The 23,541-nt window shown below is 38.1% G+C and overlaps 1 protein-coding gene across 3 annotated transcripts in view; it reads left to right on the top strand.

The window, feature by feature from the left end:
• The first annotated feature begins 1,379 nt into the window (after positions 1–1,379).
• The window catches only part of CTDP1 (CTD phosphatase subunit 1), a 41,097-nt gene continuing 18,935 nt past the window's right edge, over positions 1,380–23,541 (top strand). For 2 of the 3 annotated variants that reach the window (XM_083358925.1, XM_083358926.1), the window contains exons 1-7: positions 1,380–1,822; positions 7,056–7,139; positions 8,795–8,888; positions 9,825–9,953; positions 10,475–10,625; positions 21,588–21,678; positions 23,077–23,243. In XM_083358925.1, coding sequence (XP_083215051.1) covers positions 1,515–1,822; positions 7,056–7,139; positions 8,795–8,888; positions 9,825–9,953; positions 10,475–10,625; positions 21,588–21,678; positions 23,077–23,243 — 1,024 coding nt within the window. In that variant the 5' untranslated portion in view covers positions 1,380–1,514. The remainder of the gene's footprint in view (positions 1,823–7,055; positions 7,140–8,794; positions 8,889–9,824; positions 9,954–10,474; positions 10,626–21,587; positions 21,679–23,076; positions 23,244–23,541) is intronic. The other variant, XM_083358924.1, reaches the window with a different exon arrangement.

Here is a 23,541-nt window from a genome sequence, read left to right as displayed (position 1 = left end):
AAATGTAATGGCTTTTGTGTTATATAATAAAAATATGCAAAGAACCCTGTCAGATCAGATCTAATATATTTTGGGCATTAAGAGACAATCTGTCAGCCATAGCTTTCTCTACATCCCTCACACACATAATATTGAGGAATTCCTGAGCTACATAATGCTATGCAAAAAAACAATGATGAAGTAGCTATGAAATTCAGCATTTTGTATCCCACACTTAACCAACTGAAGGAATAAAAAAAACTTCCATAGGTAGGAAATTTACTCTTCCCCTCCACATTGCTCCCCAGTTGATAGTTTAAAGCGTGAAGTCTGGAGAAAGTAAATTGCTATTCAGACAAATATGCATGGTGTAACTTAATCCTCCAATCACCTTTTAAAACTGTGTGATTGGTGGCCATCACACTTGACAGTGCTAAGTTCCACAAATTAACCACGAACTCATCACTATTGCTGTAACTATAAATCATAAGCGAGTAAATATCTATTTTAATAAGTCCCAGGTTTCTCTGGATGTAATGGATGGCTCCAAGTTCCAAACTTGGAAGAAACAATATTATTTTTATCTACATTTTTCCAGATGGTCCCTACTAATTTTGGTTGCATTTTTGTACCGTTCAGTTTGAAATATTGTTTTAAGTCACTCTCCAGCCCTCCCTACAAAGCTGGACAGGTATATTTCGATTTCTATCCCCTCCAAATCAAGTGTGCAAACGCTAAATATTAGTTATCTCGTTTCTTTTTCCGAGAAGCATTTGCAAAATGTTGGTAAAATAAAATTTCTTAAATTATTTCCTATATGTGTTTTTAAATGCAGGACTTTAAACCATTGGTTTGAGTGGGGCTGAATATGACTGACGTCTGCAGACGAATTGTTTACGCAAGACTTAACTTCGATCATTAAAAAAAAAACCCTCAGCTATTCAGCTGCTTTTTCTTGACCGCAGTCGAGCGCGCATGCTCAAACCCGCCAGAGAAATGCATGCTGGAACTTGTAGCTGCAGAAGAAAAACTTTACAAGCATGCCTCTATCCCACAATTCCTCTCGAACGAGGCGAAAAACACGAGACTCTGTTATGCAGTCCACGCGGAGGGGCGGGCCAGTACAGTAAGCGCGCACCTGCGTCACCGCGGAGGCTACAAGCACAAGACACGAAAGAAGGGGAATGGGCGTGGCTCAAACGGCTTACGTCAGAGTTGGGAAGGAAACAAGAGCCTGTTCGATGAAAGCTTGCTCGAATTTAGCGTCTGCCCCTTTAAGTTGGTCCGGGCGCGAGAAAAGGCTGTCTCGCGCCTGCGCACGGGAATATTGACCTCGCGCTCGTTTGGCGCTGCTCGTGACTACTTCTTGTTGTTATTTTTTTTTCCCCTGAAGGTGGTAGTTGGGTGTGGGGGAGGGTCAAAGATAACGTTTTGCGTTCGATTCTTTCAATTCAACCGATAGAGGCGCCGCCGTTGCCATAGCGACCTGCCCTTGGACGGGCCCGGCCTGGGACGAAGCCCCAGTGCCCGAGGCCATGGAGGAACCGGGGGCAACCGCCTCGGTCTGCGGAGACTCCGCCGACGCCGACGCGTCTGAAATGACAGAAATACTAGTTCCCGGTCCGCAGCCGCTGCGGCTGCTCGAATGGAAAGTGGCGACCGGAGCGGCCGTGAAGATCGGCTCGGTGCTGGCCGTCTGCGCGCCTATCCAGGTCCCGGCGCGCCCGGGCGAGTCGCCTATCGAGCCCGGCCCGCAGCGGCCGGCCGAGCGGAAGGTCAAAGCCGAGCGCCCGGGAATCGTGCGAGAGCTGCGCGCCCAACCGGGACAAGTCATTCCGTCGGGGTAAGGAAAGGAGGACGAGCTGAGCGGGTGGGCCGGGCGCCGGGATGTGTGTGTGTGGGGGGGGGGCGGTCGCCGCCTCTGATCCGTGGAACTCGAAGCCCTTCGGTTTCGGCTTTCGGGGTCTTCCTAGAGCAGGGGTCGGCAACCTCGGCTCTTTTATGACTCGTGGACTTCAACTCCCAGAATTCCTGAGCCAGCTATGCTGGCTCAGGAATTCTGGGAGTTGAAGTCCACGAGTCATAAAAGAGCCGAGGTTGCCGACCCCTGTCCTAGAGAGAGAGATGGCGGCGACGGCAGCAGCAGCGGGGCTAGGGAGCCCCGCTGGCTCTGCTTGTCCCTAAAGCGCGGTGAAAGATGAGGGGAGCTTCGGAAAAGCGCGCGAGGGGCAGGCCGTCCCTTCCCCGCCCTCTAGCGCAGCGTTTCCCAACCTTAGGAACTTGAAGATGCGTGGACTTCAACTCCCAGAATTCCCCAGCCAGCTGGCTGGGGAATTCTGGGAGTTGAAGTCCACGCATCTTCAAGTTCCTAAGGTTGGGAAACGCTGCTCTAGCGCTGCGGCGCCGGTGACAGCCGAAGCCCCGCTCCTTTTCCTTCCTTCCTTCCTTCCTTCCTTCCTTCCTTCCTTCCTTCCTTCCTTCCTTCCTTCCTTCCTTCCTTCCTTCCTTCCTTCCTTCCCCAGTCACAATCCGGCACCGCCTTTGGAAACGGGATGGGGATTTGTGGGGGGGGGACCCTGACTTTTGCAGGCTTAGGTTTCCGGCGACGGGTTCCCAGCAAGGTCTGTGACCTGGATCAGAAGCCTGCCTCTATTATAAGCGCGTGAAGCGTTTGTGTGTGTGCGTGTGTGTGTGTGTGTGTGTGTGTCTGTCTGGGGGGGGGGGAAATCCTGCGGGCAGCCCAAGGAAAAAGCCGCAGTCTGCATCTTCTTCGATGAAATTGGATTTCTTAAGTCCCTTGGATTTCCCCCCCCCCTCCCCTTTTAAGGGAAGAAGTGGGAGGAGTGAATAATGAAACCAAAGGTAAGAAGAGTTCAGAAAGATGAAAGTCAGATCGGGGGACTCAAACCCCCCCCCCCCCTGCCTGGTTGATCGATTTCCTGGTGTTTGCATTTTGATTGCGTATCACTGATGGCTCTGAGCTTTCATTCAGTTTCATTTCTGTACCTGTATAACAAGGGGTCTTCAAACTTGGCCCTTTTATGACTTGTGGACTTCAACTCCCAGAATTCCTCAGCCAGCTTTGCTGGCTGAGGAATTCTGGGAGTTGAAGTCCACAAGTCATAAAAGGGCCAAGTTTGAAGACCCCTGCGTGTATAAAGTGAGATGAGAAAAAGAAGCCTATTAACAGTGGCAAATCACTTGCAGGTAAATTGAATACTAGGTCAGAAGAATGGATGTTTGTTGGCATTTGAGGCGGGTCCGTGTTTTCTTAAATCTTTTTCGCGAGGGTAGCCTGCGATCCTCTCTGACTAATGTTTTAAGTTAATGTTTTTATGTCCCATCTGATTAAATCGAAAGACTTGGAAATAATTACACTGGCTAACTAGAGATTAGAATATATTTCAAAGATTTTCAGATTGTCAGATAATGTAAGTTCTGTTAAGTTGCGCAACTGCTTTCTAGATCCAGTGGTTTCAGATGAGGAGAACGTTGGACAGTGTGGAATATTTCACTAGAAATGGTAGATACTGTATTTTGTTGCCTAGAGAGGTGATCACTAATGGGGCCATACCAATTTTTATTTATTTACTACATTCATTTGCAACGCCAAATAACGCTATTCTCAGAAATCAATTACTCAGACATATTCAGAGAGAAAGATGAAAGAATATAGCTAACAAATACATTGCACATAAACAGTTTTGCAAAAAAAACCTGGATTTTAAAAATGACTAGAATGTGTTGACTTTAATTTATACTGACCTTTCAGTGAGAAGGCATTATTTAATGGAAAAATTATCTTCAAAAGAAGACGCTTCCAGTGCAGAAAATTCATTTCATTAAATATAACTTTATGAGAAAGAATATTATTCATAAACCTCTGTGTATAGTTTGGAACTCTGTAAAACACAAAATGAGTATTTTATTTAGTTTTGAATTATACCTAGAAAGAAACTAGAAAACGGAACAGGAAGTTTGATATCTATCCTTCAAGTGCAGGGTCTTGTTGATCCACTGGTTGTGACAGGAATTGACCGACCAGCTTGTCACCTAAGCCTGACATCATGGGCTGAGAGGGGTTGACTGGTCCAAAGTCACCTAGCCAGCTTTTATGCCTAAAGTGGGACTAGAACTCACTCACTCCTGGTTTCTAGCTGGGTGCCTTAACCACAGACTAAACCAACTGTCATAGTCTAGAAAAAAGTCCACAGGAAGTGTATTTCAGTAATCTTAAAGCAAAGATAAATATGTTTATTTATTTATTTATTTATTTAATTTTATTTATATACCGCCCTTCTCCCGAAGGACTCAGGGCGGTGTATTTATTTATTTAATTTTATTTATATACCGCCCTTCTCCCGAAGGACTCAGGGCGGTGTATTTATTTATTTAATTTTATTTATATATGTTACATACACACTTTTTTTTTACATTGCATACTCATAATCAAAACCTGAATGAAAAGTATTCCTGAGTACAGTCTGGTTGTTAATATGGAATACGATTGCATCCAGAAGTTGCCAAATGTCATTTGATTGATTACAGCTCCCTACTTACAAACAGCATCTCTAGTATAGTAACTAAAGTGGATAGGAATAGATCATTTGACGGTCTGAAATCCAAGGAGCTCCAAACAGCAGAAATTAGTTTCAATAGCTTTTTTCCCCTTTTTTTGTCCATTTGAAAAAAGAGGTAGATTGCTGCAGAATGATAGCTTTCCCCGTTACCCTTGCCTTCCAGAATTACGTCTTAAAACCTTGATTCTTGATATTTTGTGGACGGGCATGTATGGTTTCCTTGGCTACTTTTTAATGAAAGATACTGCAATAATTTTCTTGCTACCTACCTTACTAATAAGCTGTGAAAATTACCAGGAAACACTAGTCCTTTTACCTTTGTTTTAATTGAGGAAGGTGTTATTTACTGGAGTTGGGGACAGATGTTTGTTATAAAATAGGAACAGTTACAGCAGGACTCCTGTTCAACCATGAGTTCTTGTTAAATCTTGTCTAAGTTTACTTTAATCTTGTTTACCTTTAGTGTGTCATACTACTGAATTATAGTATTAGCTTTGACTGTTACACCTAGATTAATTAAATGCTGGTAGTTTTATTGAATATGACTGGCATACTCTTGGATATTTACTTTCTTGCAGTTTCATTTAATGGCTTAAAGAGACTAGGCATTTGTTTGAATATTTCAGGGTCTCAAAGTGGGGAGAGAATGGGCCTATATTAGCAGCGCCATCCCTTCCTCTTCACATTCTTTATGTATTCAGCAGGAGAGCTGAAGAAAAATAAAATGAAAAATAAAATGAACTCATATTGGCTTCAGTAGAAATACAACTTTATATGCAATCCAGATTCTGAATAAAGCAAAGTTTTGGATCATACTGACACTATACTCTTCTTTCAAACCAATACAAGTATAACTCCCTTTCACATGAAACAATGGGAACGAGTTTTTCCCATAGTTTTCAGATTGTATTTTTTTCTATTTGTTCTAGTAAAACAATTGAAATATTGTGGGTATTTTGCTTCCAGGGACATTTTTGACAGGAGTCTTTTAAGCACTATATAAATATATGAAGAGCCACATTATGAAGAAATATAAAACTGAAATATTTTTTCTTTACTTGGGATAATTGTGTAAACAGCACATTAGAAGTGAAGGAAATTCAGCTTTATTCTCCCATGATATTAATGATGTTGGAGCAAGTATCAGCCACCTTTTTCTATATTTGGAATTTTCCCCAGAATTTCTATAAATCATTACAGATTTCTAATGTAACCAGTGACCATTAGATTGAAGTGATATATAAATTTGATAAATAATTAAATCCTCTCACAAGATGTAGCACAAACAATTCTCAGGATTTTGGTAGTTCTTTAAAAAAATACTTAATGTTGGAAGTTATAAACAGAGCTTGGGGTATTTCATATTTATAATATAAAAGTGTATTTGCAGATCAGCCATAATTTGATATTAAAATGCTATCTATAAAGAGGTCATAAAATAAACACATTGGCCCTTAGGATATTGTATGTAATAAAAAATGCTGATAACTATTTATAAAAAAAACAACATCCCCCCCAACCATTGGAATCTTGTATGCTGGGGTGAGACTATGTCATATTATTGTATAATATGTGATATATTTGTTTTCCCCACTATATGGTTTTGTGCCACTGTATTGTGGCAGTTTAATTACTTGATCAGATTTATAACACTAGTTTGTAAAAAAAAATCGTCACAGAGAGTTGTGGCACTGTTGACTCTATTAGTCCTGTGAAATTCTCATATACCCTTTGGTTCATAGTTGTGCACAAGTAATGTTAGCTTGTTATGAGATCAATAATGAAGTCCAGCTGATGTCTACCTTATTCCAGCATCTCTTAGTTTATGTTTATGGAACATCAGTACTCACCAGATATTTGAAGGAAATCTGCAAGCTGGCCCTAAGAATCTAAGACAGGTTTTGTAGATCTTGGATCCATGTAATTTAGTAATTAGCAAGTATCCTCTCTGGAAATACTGTAAAGAAATGTTGACCGATCATTCCTTATACATCACTTTGAGCTAAGGGAGGGGGAACATAAAATCATCAAAAAGCTAGTGAAGCTTTAACCAACATTTTCTTCAACATATTTTTATGACAGTGGATTTTTAATACTCATTACAGCGAAGTTCATATACCAAAATAGGCTGAATATTATGAAGACATGTTTAAAAACCTTCTAAATATTGAAGATCAGTAATCACATATGCAATTGCATATGCTCTGTTAAATTTATAATAGAGTCTATATATAGGAAAAATAAAGAATATAGTAAGAATATTATTTATTGAAGCTGTTCATAGCTGTTCCTTACTCAGAATGAGCCACAGAGGTCCCTTGTTTGAAAAATTACATTTTGTTGGTTGAAAAATTAAAGAAATATTTCTTTTATAAATTAAGATAGCACGTAAACATAAATAATATACATTATGTATTTAGTGTGCTATTTACAGAGATTGTGTATAATTTACATAACCCATTTTTTCCTTAAATCAGATTTTTTATTGCTTTTCAGAGGTATACTGCTAAGGCTAGAAGCATGTAGCCATCCTGTTGTTATGAAAGGTTTGTGTGCAGAATGTGGTCAAGATTTAACACAGTAAGTACTATTGTGTGGAGCTGGATTTCTCTTAACTATATAGGTCTAAAATTGAGGATTACAGATAGTCCTTGACTTACAACCACAATTGAGCCCCAAATTTCTGTTGCTAAGTGAGATATTTGTTAAGTGAGTTTTGCCCTATTTTACAACCTTTCTTGCCACAGTTGTTAAATGAATCATTGCAGTTGTTAAGTTAATAATGCAATTGCTAAGTGAATGTAATAATTTGAAGATGATGTGTAATACAAAATCCAGTGGGGATCTAAAAATTGGTACAGGTAGTCCTTGACTCAGAACAGCTTATTTAGTGACCAAAGTTACAACACCACTGAAAAAAGTGACTTCTGACCATTTTCACATTTACGACCATTGCAGCATCCCCACAGTCACGTGACCAAAATTCGGATGCTTGGCAACTGACTCATATTTATGACGGTTACAGTATCCTGGGGTCATGGGGGTCACTTTTTGCAACATTCTGATGGGGAAGCCAGATTCACTTAACAAATTTGTTATTAACAGCTGCAATGATTCACTTAACAACTGTGGCAAGAAAGGTTCTAAATTCACTTAACAAATGTCTCAGCAATAGAAATTTTAGGCTCAATTGTGGTCGTAACTTGAGGACTACTTGTACATAAAACCCTAGTATATTGTGTAAAAACTAAAAATAGTCATAATATGGAATGTAATTTAATTGCTTGTATGAATATAACAGTATAGAACTAGATTAATCACATTTACTTTTTACCGAGACACTACCATGCCCACCCACATTCCCATATACAGTAAATGTATTTATATTTCAGTATTCAATTCGTAGAAGAGTGTTCTTGCCCTTCATTTTTGCACTCCCTGCAAAGTAAGCTAATCACAAAAACATTGGATTAAAACTAAACCAGAGGTTTAGTATCCTATGTCCTTTCTCCTTAAAGAGAGGGGGAAATATGGACACCTCCTCTTCCTTATTGAGGGCTAGTGGAGAGCAAATCAAAGGGGAAGCTGGGGAGGCAGCAGTGGAATTGATGCCATTTCTCCCAGTAGCACCTCAAGTCCCCCCTGAAGCATATGACATTTGCAGTCCAAATCTGGATCTTTAATGAGACTGTCCAAAATGGATTTTAGAAGTTGTATAATACATTAAAAAAAATCAGAAATCCCATTTTAGAAAAGATCTTGTGTTTTTTTAACTATTGCCCGCTCTTTGAATCCATCTTGAGCACTTGAAGTATGCTGTTTCTCAGGTTCTCAAAATATGGTAATTTTTTTTTACGTTTTTTAAAAAATCTTGCCTTTATTGTTTTTATAAATAAGTCAAGGTAGTGAACATTCCTAATATTCATTCCTCCTCCTGTTTTCCCCACAACAGCCCCGTGAAGTGAGTTGGGCTGGAAGAGCGTGACTGGCCCAAAGTTACCCAACCGGATTTCATGCTTAAGGCAGGACTGGAACTTACAGTTTCTTGGGGGTATGATGTTACCTACCTGGCAATTAAGCACAGTGTTTACTTGTGTCCACTGAGGACTACTTGACACATATATTGTATGAAATGGTTGTGAAAATTCATACCACAGTAAGTTGGTTGGCCCTTTACCTTTTGACAGTTTATCAATTCATTTAATATTCTTTGTTCCCTTTCTCTCAATTATTAGGTTACAAAGCAAAAATGGAAAGCAAAACATGCCGGTTTCCACAGCAACTGTATCAATGGTTCATAGTGTCCCAGAATTGATGGTTAGCTCAGAGGCAAGTATACTGCTACTCTTTTTGTTTTGGGGAGAATTCCAGAGTTCAGCAAATTTCATTAGAGATATTTCTTCGTAAATGCATACGGCGTCCATCTTAGCCAGTATTGAAATTGAAAGCAATTCTAAATGGAAAGAAACCCTTTGCTGAGCTATTTTAAAAAAATCAGCTTTTGAAGATGAAACAGTTGCTTATTTAAAATGTCACTATTAAATGGAAAGATGGGATATAAATCATCTCAAATTCCAAAAACATGAAGATGGCCTTCTGCTGTATTGTCTGTTACCCATGCTTATTATATGTATGTTTCCTTTTGAAAAAAATACACTAATATCTGATCCTATCTCTTCGCATTGTTTGTGGTGGGACATAATTATGGGACTTATCTCTGAGATGTTACATTATACTTTACACATTCAGCTTAATATACTAGATTTGGAATATAGTATCCATCCCCAGCATATGTTTTCAGAAATGGTAATAAAAAACTTATGCTTAACTATATTCTGTATATAACCTGTCAAGACAAGATTTTAGGATGATAATTATTTTTTGTATTTAAATGAAATATTATACGTAGTATGACCAATTATTTATGCATTTATGCATCCTAATGTATAATAGCATTAACAAATAAGCAGAATTTAGTTGTACACCACTCTTTCTCACAGTACAAAACAGTTATGTAGGAAAACATTCTGTTCCATTTCTTCACATGCATCTGCTACATAGAATAAAAATAAACCAATGTAGCTAGAAAATTTCATAATTAGAAATGTTAGTCTAATCTATTTTGAATAAGTAGGTAAGATTTAAAGCTTGAACCTGAAACACTGCTACAGTACTGTCATTACTCCTCATTACAATTGACAAAGAAATATATTTCTCTTCTTTTGAACCTATGGTGTTTGCATTTAATATATATTTTTCTTTTAGCAAGCTGAACAGTTGGGAAGAGAAGATCAGGAAAGGCTACGCCGAAATCGTAAACTGGTGCTAATGGTCGATTTGGATCAGACATTGATTCATACCACAGAACAACACTGTCCACAGATGTCTAACAGAGTAAAGCAATTTTATTAATTACTGTCCTTTTTAATAAGCATAAAAATATTTTTAAATATTTTAAAGTGAAACTGATTTGTATGAAGTATTTTTTAAATGATTATGATAGATGGATAGACAAATATATAGATATGGCATATTAATTATTTATGTATACAGAGTGTACCAAAGTTTGGTCCCAATATATAGTGTTATATAAATTACATTAAATGTTCAAATAAGTTGCTATTTTCTTCTAAACAGTTTTATTACTCATTTGATGCTTGACTGTTGAACTTTGCATAGTAGTAGAATACTATAGTTTTCTATAGTAGTGTAGTAACTTCTATGGGGGGGCAGGGAGAGGGAATGTCATACTGTGATTTGTCTATTGAGCCTGACTACCAGATCCTAATTTTTTTGAAATCCAGCCATGTTTTTCTTTTGGAGCATGCAGATTTTTTCCTCATTATTCATATATCCTATCCATATGTATGACATAATGTCTTAAGGTCTTAACTGTGGATCTTTCTCTCCCTTAGGGAATATTTCATTATCAGTTAGGTCGAGGTGAACCTATGCTCCACACCCGATTGCGACCTCATTGTAAGGAATTCCTAGAAAAAATTGCCAAGTTGTATGAGCTACACGTTTTCACATTTGGGAGCCGGCTTTATGCACATACTATTGCAGGTAAGTAGTACTCTGCCTTAATAGTTATTCCATAATTGTTAGGCTATTTTTCAGTAACTTTTCAAATCTGTTTGCATTGAAACTTTTAATTATGATGCTCCTGAAATCTAAAAATATTAGTATTTCAGTTATGTACTCATTTCTAACAATCCTATACAGGTAGCCCTTGCTTAATGACCCTAATTGGGACAGAATTTCTGTCACTTCAACTATGCAGATCTTAGGCAAAACATCACATGGCTACATCATTTAGCAATAGCAATTCCAGTAGTCCAGGATCTTGTCATTAGATTAGGTCATACTTCTCCTCCTCTGCTTTGCTCACCTGCACTTGAACTCCCCCCAACTATATACCCGCTCATACATTTGTCTTTTTGGCCACCCAGCACACCATTGCCACCACTTACTCTTGCAACCCTCCACCACCCCCACTGACCTTCACCATCTTCTTCCTTCCATTATTGATGAGGTACACCTGGTCAAGACAGCTGCTGGCCTTTGGGGAGATCAGAAGGGCGAGTTGAAGCACACATTGTGGATGTAAAGGTGGATGCCTGCCAAGCACCTGAATTTTAATCTGCTGATCATGGGGATGGCTGCAATAGCCATAATGTCAAGGATTAGCCATAACTACCATTCATTTAGCACTGTTGTAACTTTGAGTGATTGCTGAACAAAAAAACACTAAGCGAGGACTACCTTGTTGGAAAGTACTAACATTAGAAAGTTTGAAGTTAAATATCCCTTATGTAAAACATTTGCTTCTAGCTAGCTGAAGAGGAATGAAGAATATAAATATTTCAACAGACAGTAGTGCATTGTTTCAACCAGCTGTTGGAATTTTAATCCTGTTTTGATCCAGCATTTTTTAAATTCACTTGACATTTGTGAATTTTCTGAAAGTGTGAAAAAAACATAATTAAGGATATCTATAGTTAAATGACCAGCTATGTATTGTGTGTATCCTTGCCTTTGAATTAATTTCACATTTATCTGCACCTGTTAAATGATCACTCTATAAAACAGGGGTGTCAAACTCAAATTCATTGAGGGCCGCATCAGCATTGCGGTTGCCCTCAGGGGGCCGGGTGGGTATGGCCTGGATGGGCGTGGCCTACTGGGTGGGCGTGGCTAGAGTGCGTATGGCCTACTGGGTGGGCGTGGCCAGCTCTACATCGTTTGCATCAAGGGTGCGTATAGGGGCCCGGGCAGGAGTGGGACAGATCTGAGGGTCTCTGGCAGAAGGAGGGTCTCTGGGTCAGGGCCAAGGCAGTGGGGGCCATTCCCTCACTGTTTACAGGAAGGCTTTGCGGGCCACATGAAACCACTTTGTAGGCCGGATCCGGGCCCCGGGCCTTGTGTTTATTTTATTATTTATTTTATTTTAATTCCATTTATATCCCGCCCTTCTCCGAAGACTCAGGGCGGCTTACAAGCTTAGCAGTAGCCTTCATTCTATGTATATGCCTGCTTATTAGGGCTTTCACACACCCCCAAGCGGCATTATTACAAAGTCAGCTTAATTGCCCCCAACAATATGGGTCCTCATTTTACCTACCTTGGAAGGATGGAAGGCTGAGTCAACCTTGAGCCTGGTGGGACTCGAACCTGCACTAATTGCAGGCAGCTGGTGTTACTTAAGGAGGCATTAGCCCACTGCTCCACCAAGGCTTGACATGTCTGCTATAAAAGAATAGGTAAATAGAATCCCGAATGAACAGACGAAGGTGAATTTATGTTTCATTCTTTTATAATATAACACAGTTCATTCCTACACATTACTGCTCCAAAGTTAGCCTTATTGAGCCGATTAAGAGTGACCATTAGCAAGGATTGTGAGAAAAATGTGGAATGTATCTCTAATAATTCTGCTAATTGCTGTCATAGTATACTGTACAACTATTCTCTTATGCATATTTATCCATATATTCAAGGATTTCTAAGTTTGATTTGAGTCAGACTATAAATTGCTTAAATAAATAAGGGTATAAAAACAAATTGAAATTTTGATATTTTCTAGCTCAGGAATCTGCAGTATTATCTTGGTGTGTGTTTTTTTGTTTGTTTTACTTTTCCTGGTTTTCAAAGACACTCAAAATTTAGCTGAAATTGCAAATATTTTTATTTGTCTACATGTAAATATTGTTGATTGGGAACATTTGTTGTATAGAATAGGTAAGACCTGGAATGGGCAATTTGTGACGTTTGGCCCTATGCTGACATTTCAGCTCAGAGATCTATTCTCAGATTGGGTGGAACTAAAATTTTCAGCCTATTTTTTACATGTATATATTTTTAGGTTTGGGCAGGATGTGAAATGATTGGAAACTTGCAGAGAGTATGCTTCTTGAAAAGCTTGAAAAACGTAACAAAAAAAGAATCCAGCTGACTTTTTACAATTGGGGGTTTAATGATATATAACCCCAGGAACATCAGCCATAACATAAATAAATTGGGCTAAAAATGTCAGCACTCTCCATTCTAGTGTTGTCATAGTGTCTATGATCAGTGCTTTTTTTGTAAAAGAAAAAGGTGCCGGAACTCACACATGTCATACAACCTGCCTTGCCTAACCTACAAGGTTCCATCCAAAAAAGGTGCCGGAACTCTGTTCTGAGCGTTCTATGAGGAAAAAAAGCCCTGACTATGATCCTACAGCCCCAAGAAAGGGCAGAAGGACACCCTTTAGTCTGAGAAAGGTTTCTTATTCATACTGTAAACCACTATGATCATAAGAAAAAGAATGGAATAGACCATTTTTGTTTTATTAAACCGACATCCTGAATTAATAAGTAGAAAAAAGCAATCATGTTTCATTCTCCAGTCAACTTGGTATTTATTGGATATGTTTAACTTTACAAATCCATTTTAGATCAGATAAGATCTTGTGCCAAGATTTTTCAATGCTATTATTAGTTTCAGGATAATTAGTTTATGCTTATATATAAATAATATTGACAATATTATATTATTGTAAGCTCTGCCAATTGATTTGAAAACCACATTTCAGAAGAAAATTAGATTGTTTATTTACATAAACATCTACCTGGCCCATAATGAACAATAGGTTTACTTAGCAACCATGCCATTTGCTTAATGATCACATCATTCACTTTATGCCTGTCAGATTCGCTTAATGAATGCTGCAAAAATAGGTTGTAAAATTGGGTAGGTCAGGTTATGATCTGCTTTACAACCATCATAACTTATGACTGTAATTGCCAGGCTCAGTTATGGTCGCGAGTCGAGGACTGCCTGTATGTTTTATATGCTTATGAAGATTTCGTCCATTTCCTTGCCACCTTCTTTATTAAGCCTGTTATATATGTATGATTCCCTGCTAAATGTGATACTACTTTATAGAATCATAATGTTTTCAAGTTCAAGGAGGCCATTTGAAGCCCTGATTCATTCTCAATGCAGAGATCCAAATTACCGGTAAGCATCAGCAACAAATGGTTCCCAAACACATCCACTGAAGAAGGAAGTCTGTCATGTTTTAAATTAGTTCCACTATGGAACTGCTGTACTTAGTATTTTTTTTCTAACATTCATTTGAGATACGTCTAGTAATGTAAATGCATTATTCCTAGGCACATACTCTAGAGATATGTTTTGATTTACCTTCTGACATAGTTTCAGAAGAATGCTATTGTGCATCTCTCCCGTCTTCCTTCTCTTCAGGCTAATTAGATCCAGCTCATCCAGTTTCTTTCACAGGGTTTTAGTTATAGTTTTTCACCGTCTATAACAGTTTTCCTACTTGGAATCCGTTTCACTGAAGCCAGAATTGGACTCAATGCTGAAGATGAATTACTTCCTATGACTTGTAACCTGATTTATGTTGATTCATTTGCCTCCTTCCTGACCTCATCACAGTAATCGGTTATTATTCTAAGAACTTTTTCATAGTTTCTATTACCCAGCCAGGTATCTCCTATTCTGTTCCTGTGTATTTAATTTTTTTTACTAAGTTAAAAAGTTTCTACTTCGTTAAATTTCATTCTGTTAGTTTCAACACATTTCTCTAACCTGTCAGGATGCTTTTAAATTTTGTTTGCATGTTATAAATGTATCCCATACAATGTTGTGCTATTTGCAGATTTGATACACATTCTTTCAGCTTCTTTATCCAAAAACAAGAGGACTAGGATTGAGCCCTGTGGCATCTCTCAGTTTCTTCAGTTTCATGAAGAGCCATTGATGTGAGCATTCTTTGATCCAATTTTTGAGCCAAGATGCTTAATTTTCCTACCATTCTGCCCACACATAATTGCCAAAGAGAATGTTATGGGACATTTTGTCAGGTATTTTACAAATAGTCCTCTATTATTGATGGTAACTGGGAATTTCCATTACTAAGTAATGTGGTTGTCAAACTCAGTGTCAAATAACTGCACCATTTAGGTATGGCAGTTACAGCAGAGGTCCCCAACCTTTTGGGCAACAGGGATCAGTTACGTGGAGAGAGGTTTTTCCATGGACCGGAGGGGGTGTGGTTTTGTGTGCTGCCTGCATCATGTGGATGGGGCTTTCCTTGTTTGTGCAGAACGGTTGCTGGAATGCCGCGGCCTGGTACTAGTCCATGGACTGGGGGGTGACAGTCCAATTTCATGTGGTTCTCATTTGCAACCTCCTGCCAGCTTCCCTGTTGACTTTGCTTGTCAGGAGCTGTCAGTGAAGGTCGCAAATGGCAATCACGTCACTGTGGAACACTGCAAAGTTGTAATCATGAGGCAGCCGCCAAACACCATCACAATCTAGAGAGACACTGATTATAACTTCAGGGTCAATTGTAAGTAACGCTTGTTCAGCACCATGGTAACTGAATGGTCATTGTATGAGTGGTCACTAACTAAGAACCACGTGGACTGAAATGAAGATACATTATATCTGTTTGAGTTAAGGTTAGTCTGACAAGACTTGTCTGGCAAGGCCTTGCAGGCGTTTACTAATTAACTACAGTATTTTTAAGGGCCTTACAAATTGAGCTATTTAGGATCTGCTTATGATTAATTTTAAATGGATGGAAACTAGTCAAGGAGAGAAGCAACCTAGAACTAAGGAGAAACTTCCTGACAGAACAATTAACCAGTGGAACAACCTGCCTCCAGAAGTGGTGAATGCTCCAACACTGGAAGTTTTTAAGAAGAGACTGGGTAGCCATTTGCCTGAAATGGTATAGGGTTTCCTGCCTGAGCAGGGGTTGGACTAGATGACCTCCAAGGTCTTTTCCAACTTATTATTATTATTATGTGGTAAGTATCTGTGCCACTCAGACTGGCATTCCTCACCCAACCAACCATCCTCATCCCTTTCTCATTCCCACTTCCACTTCTGTCTTTTTTTTGCTTAAAGCTTTAACAGAGGCTTTATTCTCATCAAGACAAACAGAAACCAACTCTTCCACACTTTTCTCTTATCCCAGATTGCCCAGCCTCTCATAGAACTTCCTCAATATATGTCCTTAAGGCTGCCGATGGTAGTTAGATAAGTATTTCAGGCCTTCAGATCTGGCTGAGCTTCCAGGAAGGATTCATGCCTATTGCTGGCACTTGGCCCCACCACTCTCATTCTTACCTGGGGCCTAGGGCTAGCAATTTGGCCTTCTCCAAGTAACTATTCAGTTTCACCATTGTTCTCCAACTCATCAGATATAATACATAATATCTGGCTAATAAGATCTAACAGAACAGAATAACTAGGACTTGGACTCGGTCTGAGTGGTACGCAATTATTCATCAGAAGTGTTCTGAAAGAGTATAATTTCATTACCTTCTGAAACTCTTCCAGAATATATGTGCCATTAGTTTTCAATAATGCTTTCTGTCTTCAGCCCTTCTCAGCTGTTGGAATTTGGGTACTCCAGGCAGCTTCTGAGAAGATTTTGGGTTGACTACTGGGGATAGTTTTGAAGATATCTGTGCATGTCACTTAATCAGGATGGGTAATGTCTGTCAAAAAGCAAAGGTTCATTAAAAACACCTTTTCCAAACCATCAGCCCTTACAACATTTTTGAAATCTATGGAGTTCATGTTGTTTGATCGAAACTACCACAAAACGATCGATCCTACCTATCCCTCTATCCCGGGGGCGGGCATTAATTTTCCCAGGGGGCTACATGAGAAACTGAAAGTGTTATGGAGGGCCAAATCAATGTAACCCAATTTGATGTCCTCAAACTCCCATCACCTCAACGCCTCAGGTTGCTCCAGGCAAAGGGTGAGTACAGCACAGGCACAGAAAAGTACTTTCTCTCGTCAACCGACTGAAGGAGCACACACTGACTGCAGAGCCAGACCTAACTTGGCTTCTTCTCCTGCCCCCTGCAGCGCTCTTATTTACATTTGACTTCTAATTTCCAATTGACTTCATGCGAGCCAGACAGGAACAGGGCCGGATATGGCCAGGTGCCATAAAATGCCCAGGTCTGCTCTATCCTTTTGGTTGTATGTACCACGGGGGCCCTTATGCAGCTTGCTCTGAGCTTCTCCACAAACACAAATGCAACACAGTGGAATGACAGAAATATATGTATGTGTAACATGTCATTTTGGTAGACAGAAAAAAATATTGATGCCTCCCACTTTTGATAAAGGAATTGGGGAGAAAAATTCTAAGAATCATCTTCTGCAATTCTAAGAATCATCTTCAGATCTTTATTCTGTTTTTTGTTTTGTAGCTACATTGCATTTTTCCACTGAAATCTCTTTCATTTCCCCCCCCCAACTGGAATTGCAAAATGTTAAATGAAAAACATGTTATGATTATGTGATGCTATAGTTATTTGTTTATTTATTTTGATTTTAATTTCTGTGGCCAAGAGTAGCTCTCTTGCTGCCTTATAGAAAATTAAAATTAGAGAACATTCATCCTGGGGAGAAAGAGAATACAAATTGATTACTACAATTGGCAGATTCACATATCATCCTAGCCAGGCCTTTGGGGCTCCTTTAAAGAACAGGAAGGGTTAGAGTCATGTGGACTTCAGAAAAGATGCTGTTCCAAAGCAACAGAAAATGCATACCTCCTTGGTCCTATAAGATACATTTTGTGATGTATCCAAACATACCACTCCCATTATATTTTATGGAATGGGCAAAAGCAGTTGGAGAAAGGCAGTTGGGCAAATAACCAAATACTATGCAATCTTGGGCTTTAAAGTTTACTAGAATCTTAAGGGTCTACTACAACTCGCCATGGCCAACTCACAGCCAATTCATCGCGGCCAAATCGCCACAGGACAATTTGCCATGATCAACTTGCCACAGGACAAGAGTTACATTAATATCAAAGAAATAGTGCAATAGAATCATTAAAGAAAGGGTGCCAAAGGAGGGACAAAATGAAGTGTGAATGACAAAATAAAATTTTTTTACTATTTTGAATATTAAAACTAATAGTTGAAAGCTACAGGCATTAGATTCAGGATAGACATCAAGAAGAGCCTCCTGATATATAGCTGTCAGTTTGTACAGCTGTCACATGAAGCAATGAGTTCGCCTTCTCCAGAGGTTTTCAAACAGACTGGATGACTATCTGTTAGATGCACTGCTGGATTCCTCACTGAGAAGTTGGAGCATACTCCTAAGGTTATCTCCAACTCTAGATTTTGTGATAATTGTTGAATTTTTTTTCATAGATACACGTATATCATATCTAATTTAAACTCTAGATGGCAGCATTTTGCAGTTAAATGTATGATGTCTATTTAAAAAATGTATAACATGCTGATTTTTGAGTAGACCAGGGGTCGGCAACCTCGGCTCTTTTATGACTCGTGGACTTCAACTCCCAGAATTCCTGAGCCAGCTATGCTGGCTCAGGAATTCTGGGAATTGAAGTCCACGAGTCATAAAAGAGCCGAGGTTGCCGACCCCTGGAGTAGACTGTATGTTCTTTATACATTTATACATTCAGTATGTTTTCAGTATAGTGGATGTTGGTCTGAACTCTTCAAAGTTTAATTTCTCCATGCATAGTATTTGCATATAATATACACAAAACTATGGGAGAAGTTGTCCAGAGTTTGGGAGTTGAGTGGCACTATTATACTAATGTATAGCTTTTGCTCTCTTTTCTATCAAAATCCAATAATTTTCTAAATGAGACTGTAATAGATTGGCTGAGGATGAACAAGTCAGGGCTTGATCCAAGTCATATAGGACTGTTTCAAATAAGTCAAAATGCAGATTAGTAATAGACATTCAATTTGGCGCTGAGTGGGATTATATTTATTTATTTAATATATATCCTACCTTTATTATTTCTTTATAAACAACTCAAGGCAGCTAAAATACCTTTCTCCTATTTTCCCCATAACAGCAACACACCTGTGAGGTGGTTTGGGATCAGAGACTGACTGGCCCCAAATCACCCAGTTGGCTTTCATGCCTAAATTGGGATTAGAACTCATGGTCTCCCGCTTTCTATCCAGGTGCTTTAACCACTATACCATACTGGCTTTCAATCAAATTGCCTCTAAAACAACTATTTCACAACTTAAATGCCCTCCAGTTCTCAGCTCTTTTTGAGGAAATGTTGAGAATTGTAGGTTAAAAATATAGATAAAATGCAGGTTGAGAATGGCTATTGTATAAAGAGCCTGAGTCATAGTTTGGATGTGCTTGTGAATTTGCCCATAAACATGAAGATTTATTTATTTATTTATTTATTTATTTATTTATTTATTTATTTATTTATTTATTTATTTATTAAATTTTTATACCGCCCTTCTCCTGAAGGACTCAGGGCGGTGTACAGGGCAATAAATATCAAAAGTGTAAATACAAAAGTTAAAAAAGAGATGCAGAGAGACCAACAGAAATGTGTTTATGCCACTGAGTCTTACTCACCAAATAGGTTCATTTTCTGGAGATGCGAAACATGATTGTTATGACATATGCCTAGAATATATTTCACATGGATCTGAACTCTACATGAGCTACCTTTGAAAGATATTTGGTGACACTAGCTATTCCTGAATGCTGCACTGAAGACTATTGACAAGTGCCTGTTAAAAGGGTATATGACTGCTCTGGGTTGTTAAAGTCTAATTCTATAAATTGCAGATTGAGATTAAATATCTGAATATACACACGCACGCATACAAACACATGCAAACACACACATTATCCTTTATGAGCTTGCCACGCTTTAGGTTATTTGGGACTTTGTTTTAATCCTGCATTGTTATAAGAATGCAAGAGAAACCATTTTTGTGGCTGTTTCTGTATTTATAATTCTCCTTAAAGGAAGGCATGACTAAACTGTTTGCCCTTTTGAGCATTTGGTTTCATATCAAATTATATAATATATTGCTTGTCATGTTGTTCCTTTGCTTTAATGTACTTAAGTATGCATACATTAATTCAAACAGACTAGGAAATTATAATTAAGTTCCAAAAAAAATGACCATTGGGAAACTTAATTTCTATTGATATTGCTATTTCAGTAAGTCTTGCCTTGTCTACAGGGGGTAATAGTCAGTTGTGAGAAAGCCTGTATGTATATGAGGAAATTTTAGCTAGATGTAGGCTATTAATCTAGTGAGAATTTGTTTCTTATGTATGTACAGATATAGAAAAATAGTTGATCATGACCCGGTTTTATTGATTGAAATGTATTTTATTTTAATGTATTTATATCCTTTTGTTTTCCAAGTTAAGTGGCTTGTTTCACTTCTGTAACTATGCATTTTTCTAAAGTTTATCTGATGATTATTCTTATTAGCTAATTTTTTCAATTCGTTATGCCTAGGTACTGCAGGGCTCTCACAACAGGGATGATTCTACATGAATTTGCTGAAATTCTTAAGCAAACGCGGGTGAGTTAAGGTTGAATTTCTATCCTTAACTCTCACATTTTCTTGCTTTTGTGGGTTTTAAGTTATTACTTTAAGATGTAGTAGTACATGTATCGGCTTTAATAAATGACCAGTGATATCTGGAGGTGTTTTGCTAAAAGTCTTTTAACTTACAGAAAATGCTGTGTATATTGCTCTAAATGCATTGCATTACTTCCTGAATCACCAGTCATATTTAAACATGGAATTTAGACAATTATGGTGAAAACTTTAAAAAAAATAAGATCTGCTTTTAAAAAGCAACTTTGTATTGATTATCTCTAGAATATAACCAGCCAAGCTGGATATTGCCTATCTGATATATAATTTATCAGGTGCTAAATATTTTACACTGCTAGGCAAATGGCAAAACCAAGAGGTGTATAAAATGACTTAATTTTTCCCAGATCAGAAAATCTGATAAAGCTTTGATAAAACTGATTTTTGTATATCGCAAAGTAGCATATACTATTTTTTAAAAAAATAGTTGAACACAATTATGATTAAAAAACAATACTAATAAAAGGACAGCTATGCAGTATTTATACACAAGTGTTAGAAGTATAACTTAAACCTGCAACTGCAAGAAATTTCTTTTGAAACGTTTCCCTTACCTTGCCCATTTTGCTTAAGCATTACAGCACAGCTTTAGTGCTTTGCCTAAAACACCAAAACATTTATCAACACTGAGAAATGTTGTTGATAAATGAGAGACATTGTTCAATCCCGAGACTTGCAATGAAAATATATGAATGATCAAGATGAGTATATTGTTAATATTAACAAAATGATATAATGTTGAAAACCAGACATTCTGGTTTAAATTTCAAGTATAAAATAATAGACCAGCTTCAAAATATTTTGTTTAATATTACTTATTCCAGCATGTTCTAAAGTATTATAAATTATATATCAATTCTTGAATTAATTTGCAGTATTATTAGATAAACATTTTTGGATTTAATAATAAATTTTATTTATATAGGAAAACCCAGATGAAAATGTTTGTGTGTATAATTTGTAGTAATTTAGAAGACAAACACATAGTATACAAATCCCTGCAGAAAATGTATTAATACTGGAAAAATTAATTTCAGGCTTTTTTTCCCTTTAAAAGCATTTTTGGACTCTGAAAAGAAGCTTTTTTCCCATCGAATATTGTCAAGGGATGAATGTATTGATCCGTATTCCAAAACTGGCAACCTTAGGTATGTATTGTGAGTAGACTGTTGTTTATGGAATAAATATACAAAGTATATTGGTGGAAATAACAGATAAAAACCAATTAAACGTATTTTCAACTTACATTTCAGCTACATGCACAACTATTTGTATTAGCTAAATTGAGTGCTGTTTGTGTCTCTATCTGTTTATGTTAGAAAAATCATAAGTTATACCTCAGCAGCAAAAATGAGTACTAACTTATATGAATTTTTAAAACATTGCTATTTTGTAGAGTAAATTTTTAAAATTGGATTTTTTTATTGTATTTTGATAATTTATAATGCAAAATATATTGTCAGGTGCAAGAAATCAGGGGCCAAGACTGTTCAAATAAGTATACGTTTATTCCATTCTAGCTCTCTATAAAAATCTGAACAACTAACAACTGCTACTCTACTGCAAATTGACGGTAGATAACAGTCAGTGGAATTCAAAGAGGGCTGGACTTAGATTTTTTGTGGCCTGAATGGACTCTAAACTGATGATGCGCCAGACCCCTCCCATGGGCTCAGCTGGTCATCTTTATGTATCATGAGAATAATTCTGGTTTTGTTTGTTGTATTTTGATTTTTGTTGTTATTTATTAAAATTTAGTAGTGTGTAACAAAAATTATACATCTATGCATTTTATTTAGACTGTCAGGATCTTGCTATTGCTTTTCCTGGACTGTCTTACCTGAACTTTATTTTACTAATTTTTTGCATGAACTTATGTTATTACAAAGGGACGCGGTGGCTCAGTGGGTTGGGACGCTGAACTTGTCGATCAGAAGGTCGGCAGTTTGGCGGGTCAAATCCCGAGTACCAAGCAACAGAGTGAGCGCCTGTTACTCGTCCCAGCTTCTGCCAACCTAGCAGTTCGAAAGCACGTAAAAATGCAAGTAGAAAAATAGGGACCACTATGGTGGGAAGGTAACAGCGTTCCGTGCGCCTTTGGCGTCTAGTCATGCTGGCCACATGACCACGGAGACGTCCTCGGACAAGCGCTGGCTCTTCGGCTTTGAAACGGAGATGAGCACCGGCCCCTGGAGTCGGAAACGACTAGCACGCATGTGCGGGGGAACCTTTACCTTTACCTATGTTATTACTGACTTTTTCTCTTGCTGCCCCTTCCTCAGTAATTAAGCTAAAGTATCTACTAAGCAAAATGGCATCTGTTTTATCTTCATTTGAAATGGAATTCCTTCTGTACCCAGTTACTGGTTGCTTTAGCCAACAGAGGATCATATTTGACCAGTTGGTGGTATAACTGAATGTCAGATGAACTAAAAAATGGATGTTTGCTTGTTATGTTTCCGTCAACTTGTCGTACCCTACTAATAATTATTTTAGAGTTATCTAAAAGTAGATAATCAAAATAAATTAATTTTGTTCCCTCGTAGGAACTTATTTCCTTGTGGAGATTCTATGGTTTGCATTATTGATGACAGAGAAGATGTCTGGAAATTTGCACCTAATTTGATCACTGTGAAGAAATATGTATATTTTCAGGGTATAGGCGATATTAATGCCCCACCTGGCTCAAGGGAAGCTCAAATGAGAAAGAAAGGTAACTGTCTAATATACACAGTGGGGTGAAACTGTGTTCTAATTTTCAAGATTTGCATCATACAAAGACAATTGCCTTCATCTTTGTTTAAGCAAACTATTAACTAATCTGAGACAGTATTTGAAAACTACCGTATTTTTCGGACCATAAGACGCACCGGACCATAAGACGCACCCAGTTTTTAGAGCAGGAAAACAAGAAAAAAAAATTCTTTCTCCTTCTCTCTCTCTCCCTCTCTTTCTCTCCCTCCCTCTCCCATTGTCCCTTCCTTCCTTCCTTCCCTCTTTGTCCTTCCCTC

Source organism: Vipera ursinii (assembly GCF_947247035.1).
Source record: "Vipera ursinii genome assembly, chromosome: 3".
Lineage (NCBI taxonomy): Eukaryota > Metazoa > Chordata > Lepidosauria > Squamata > Viperidae > Vipera > Vipera ursinii.
Note: the sequence above shows the minus strand (reverse complement) of the source record. Positions and strands in the feature narration are given on the sequence as shown.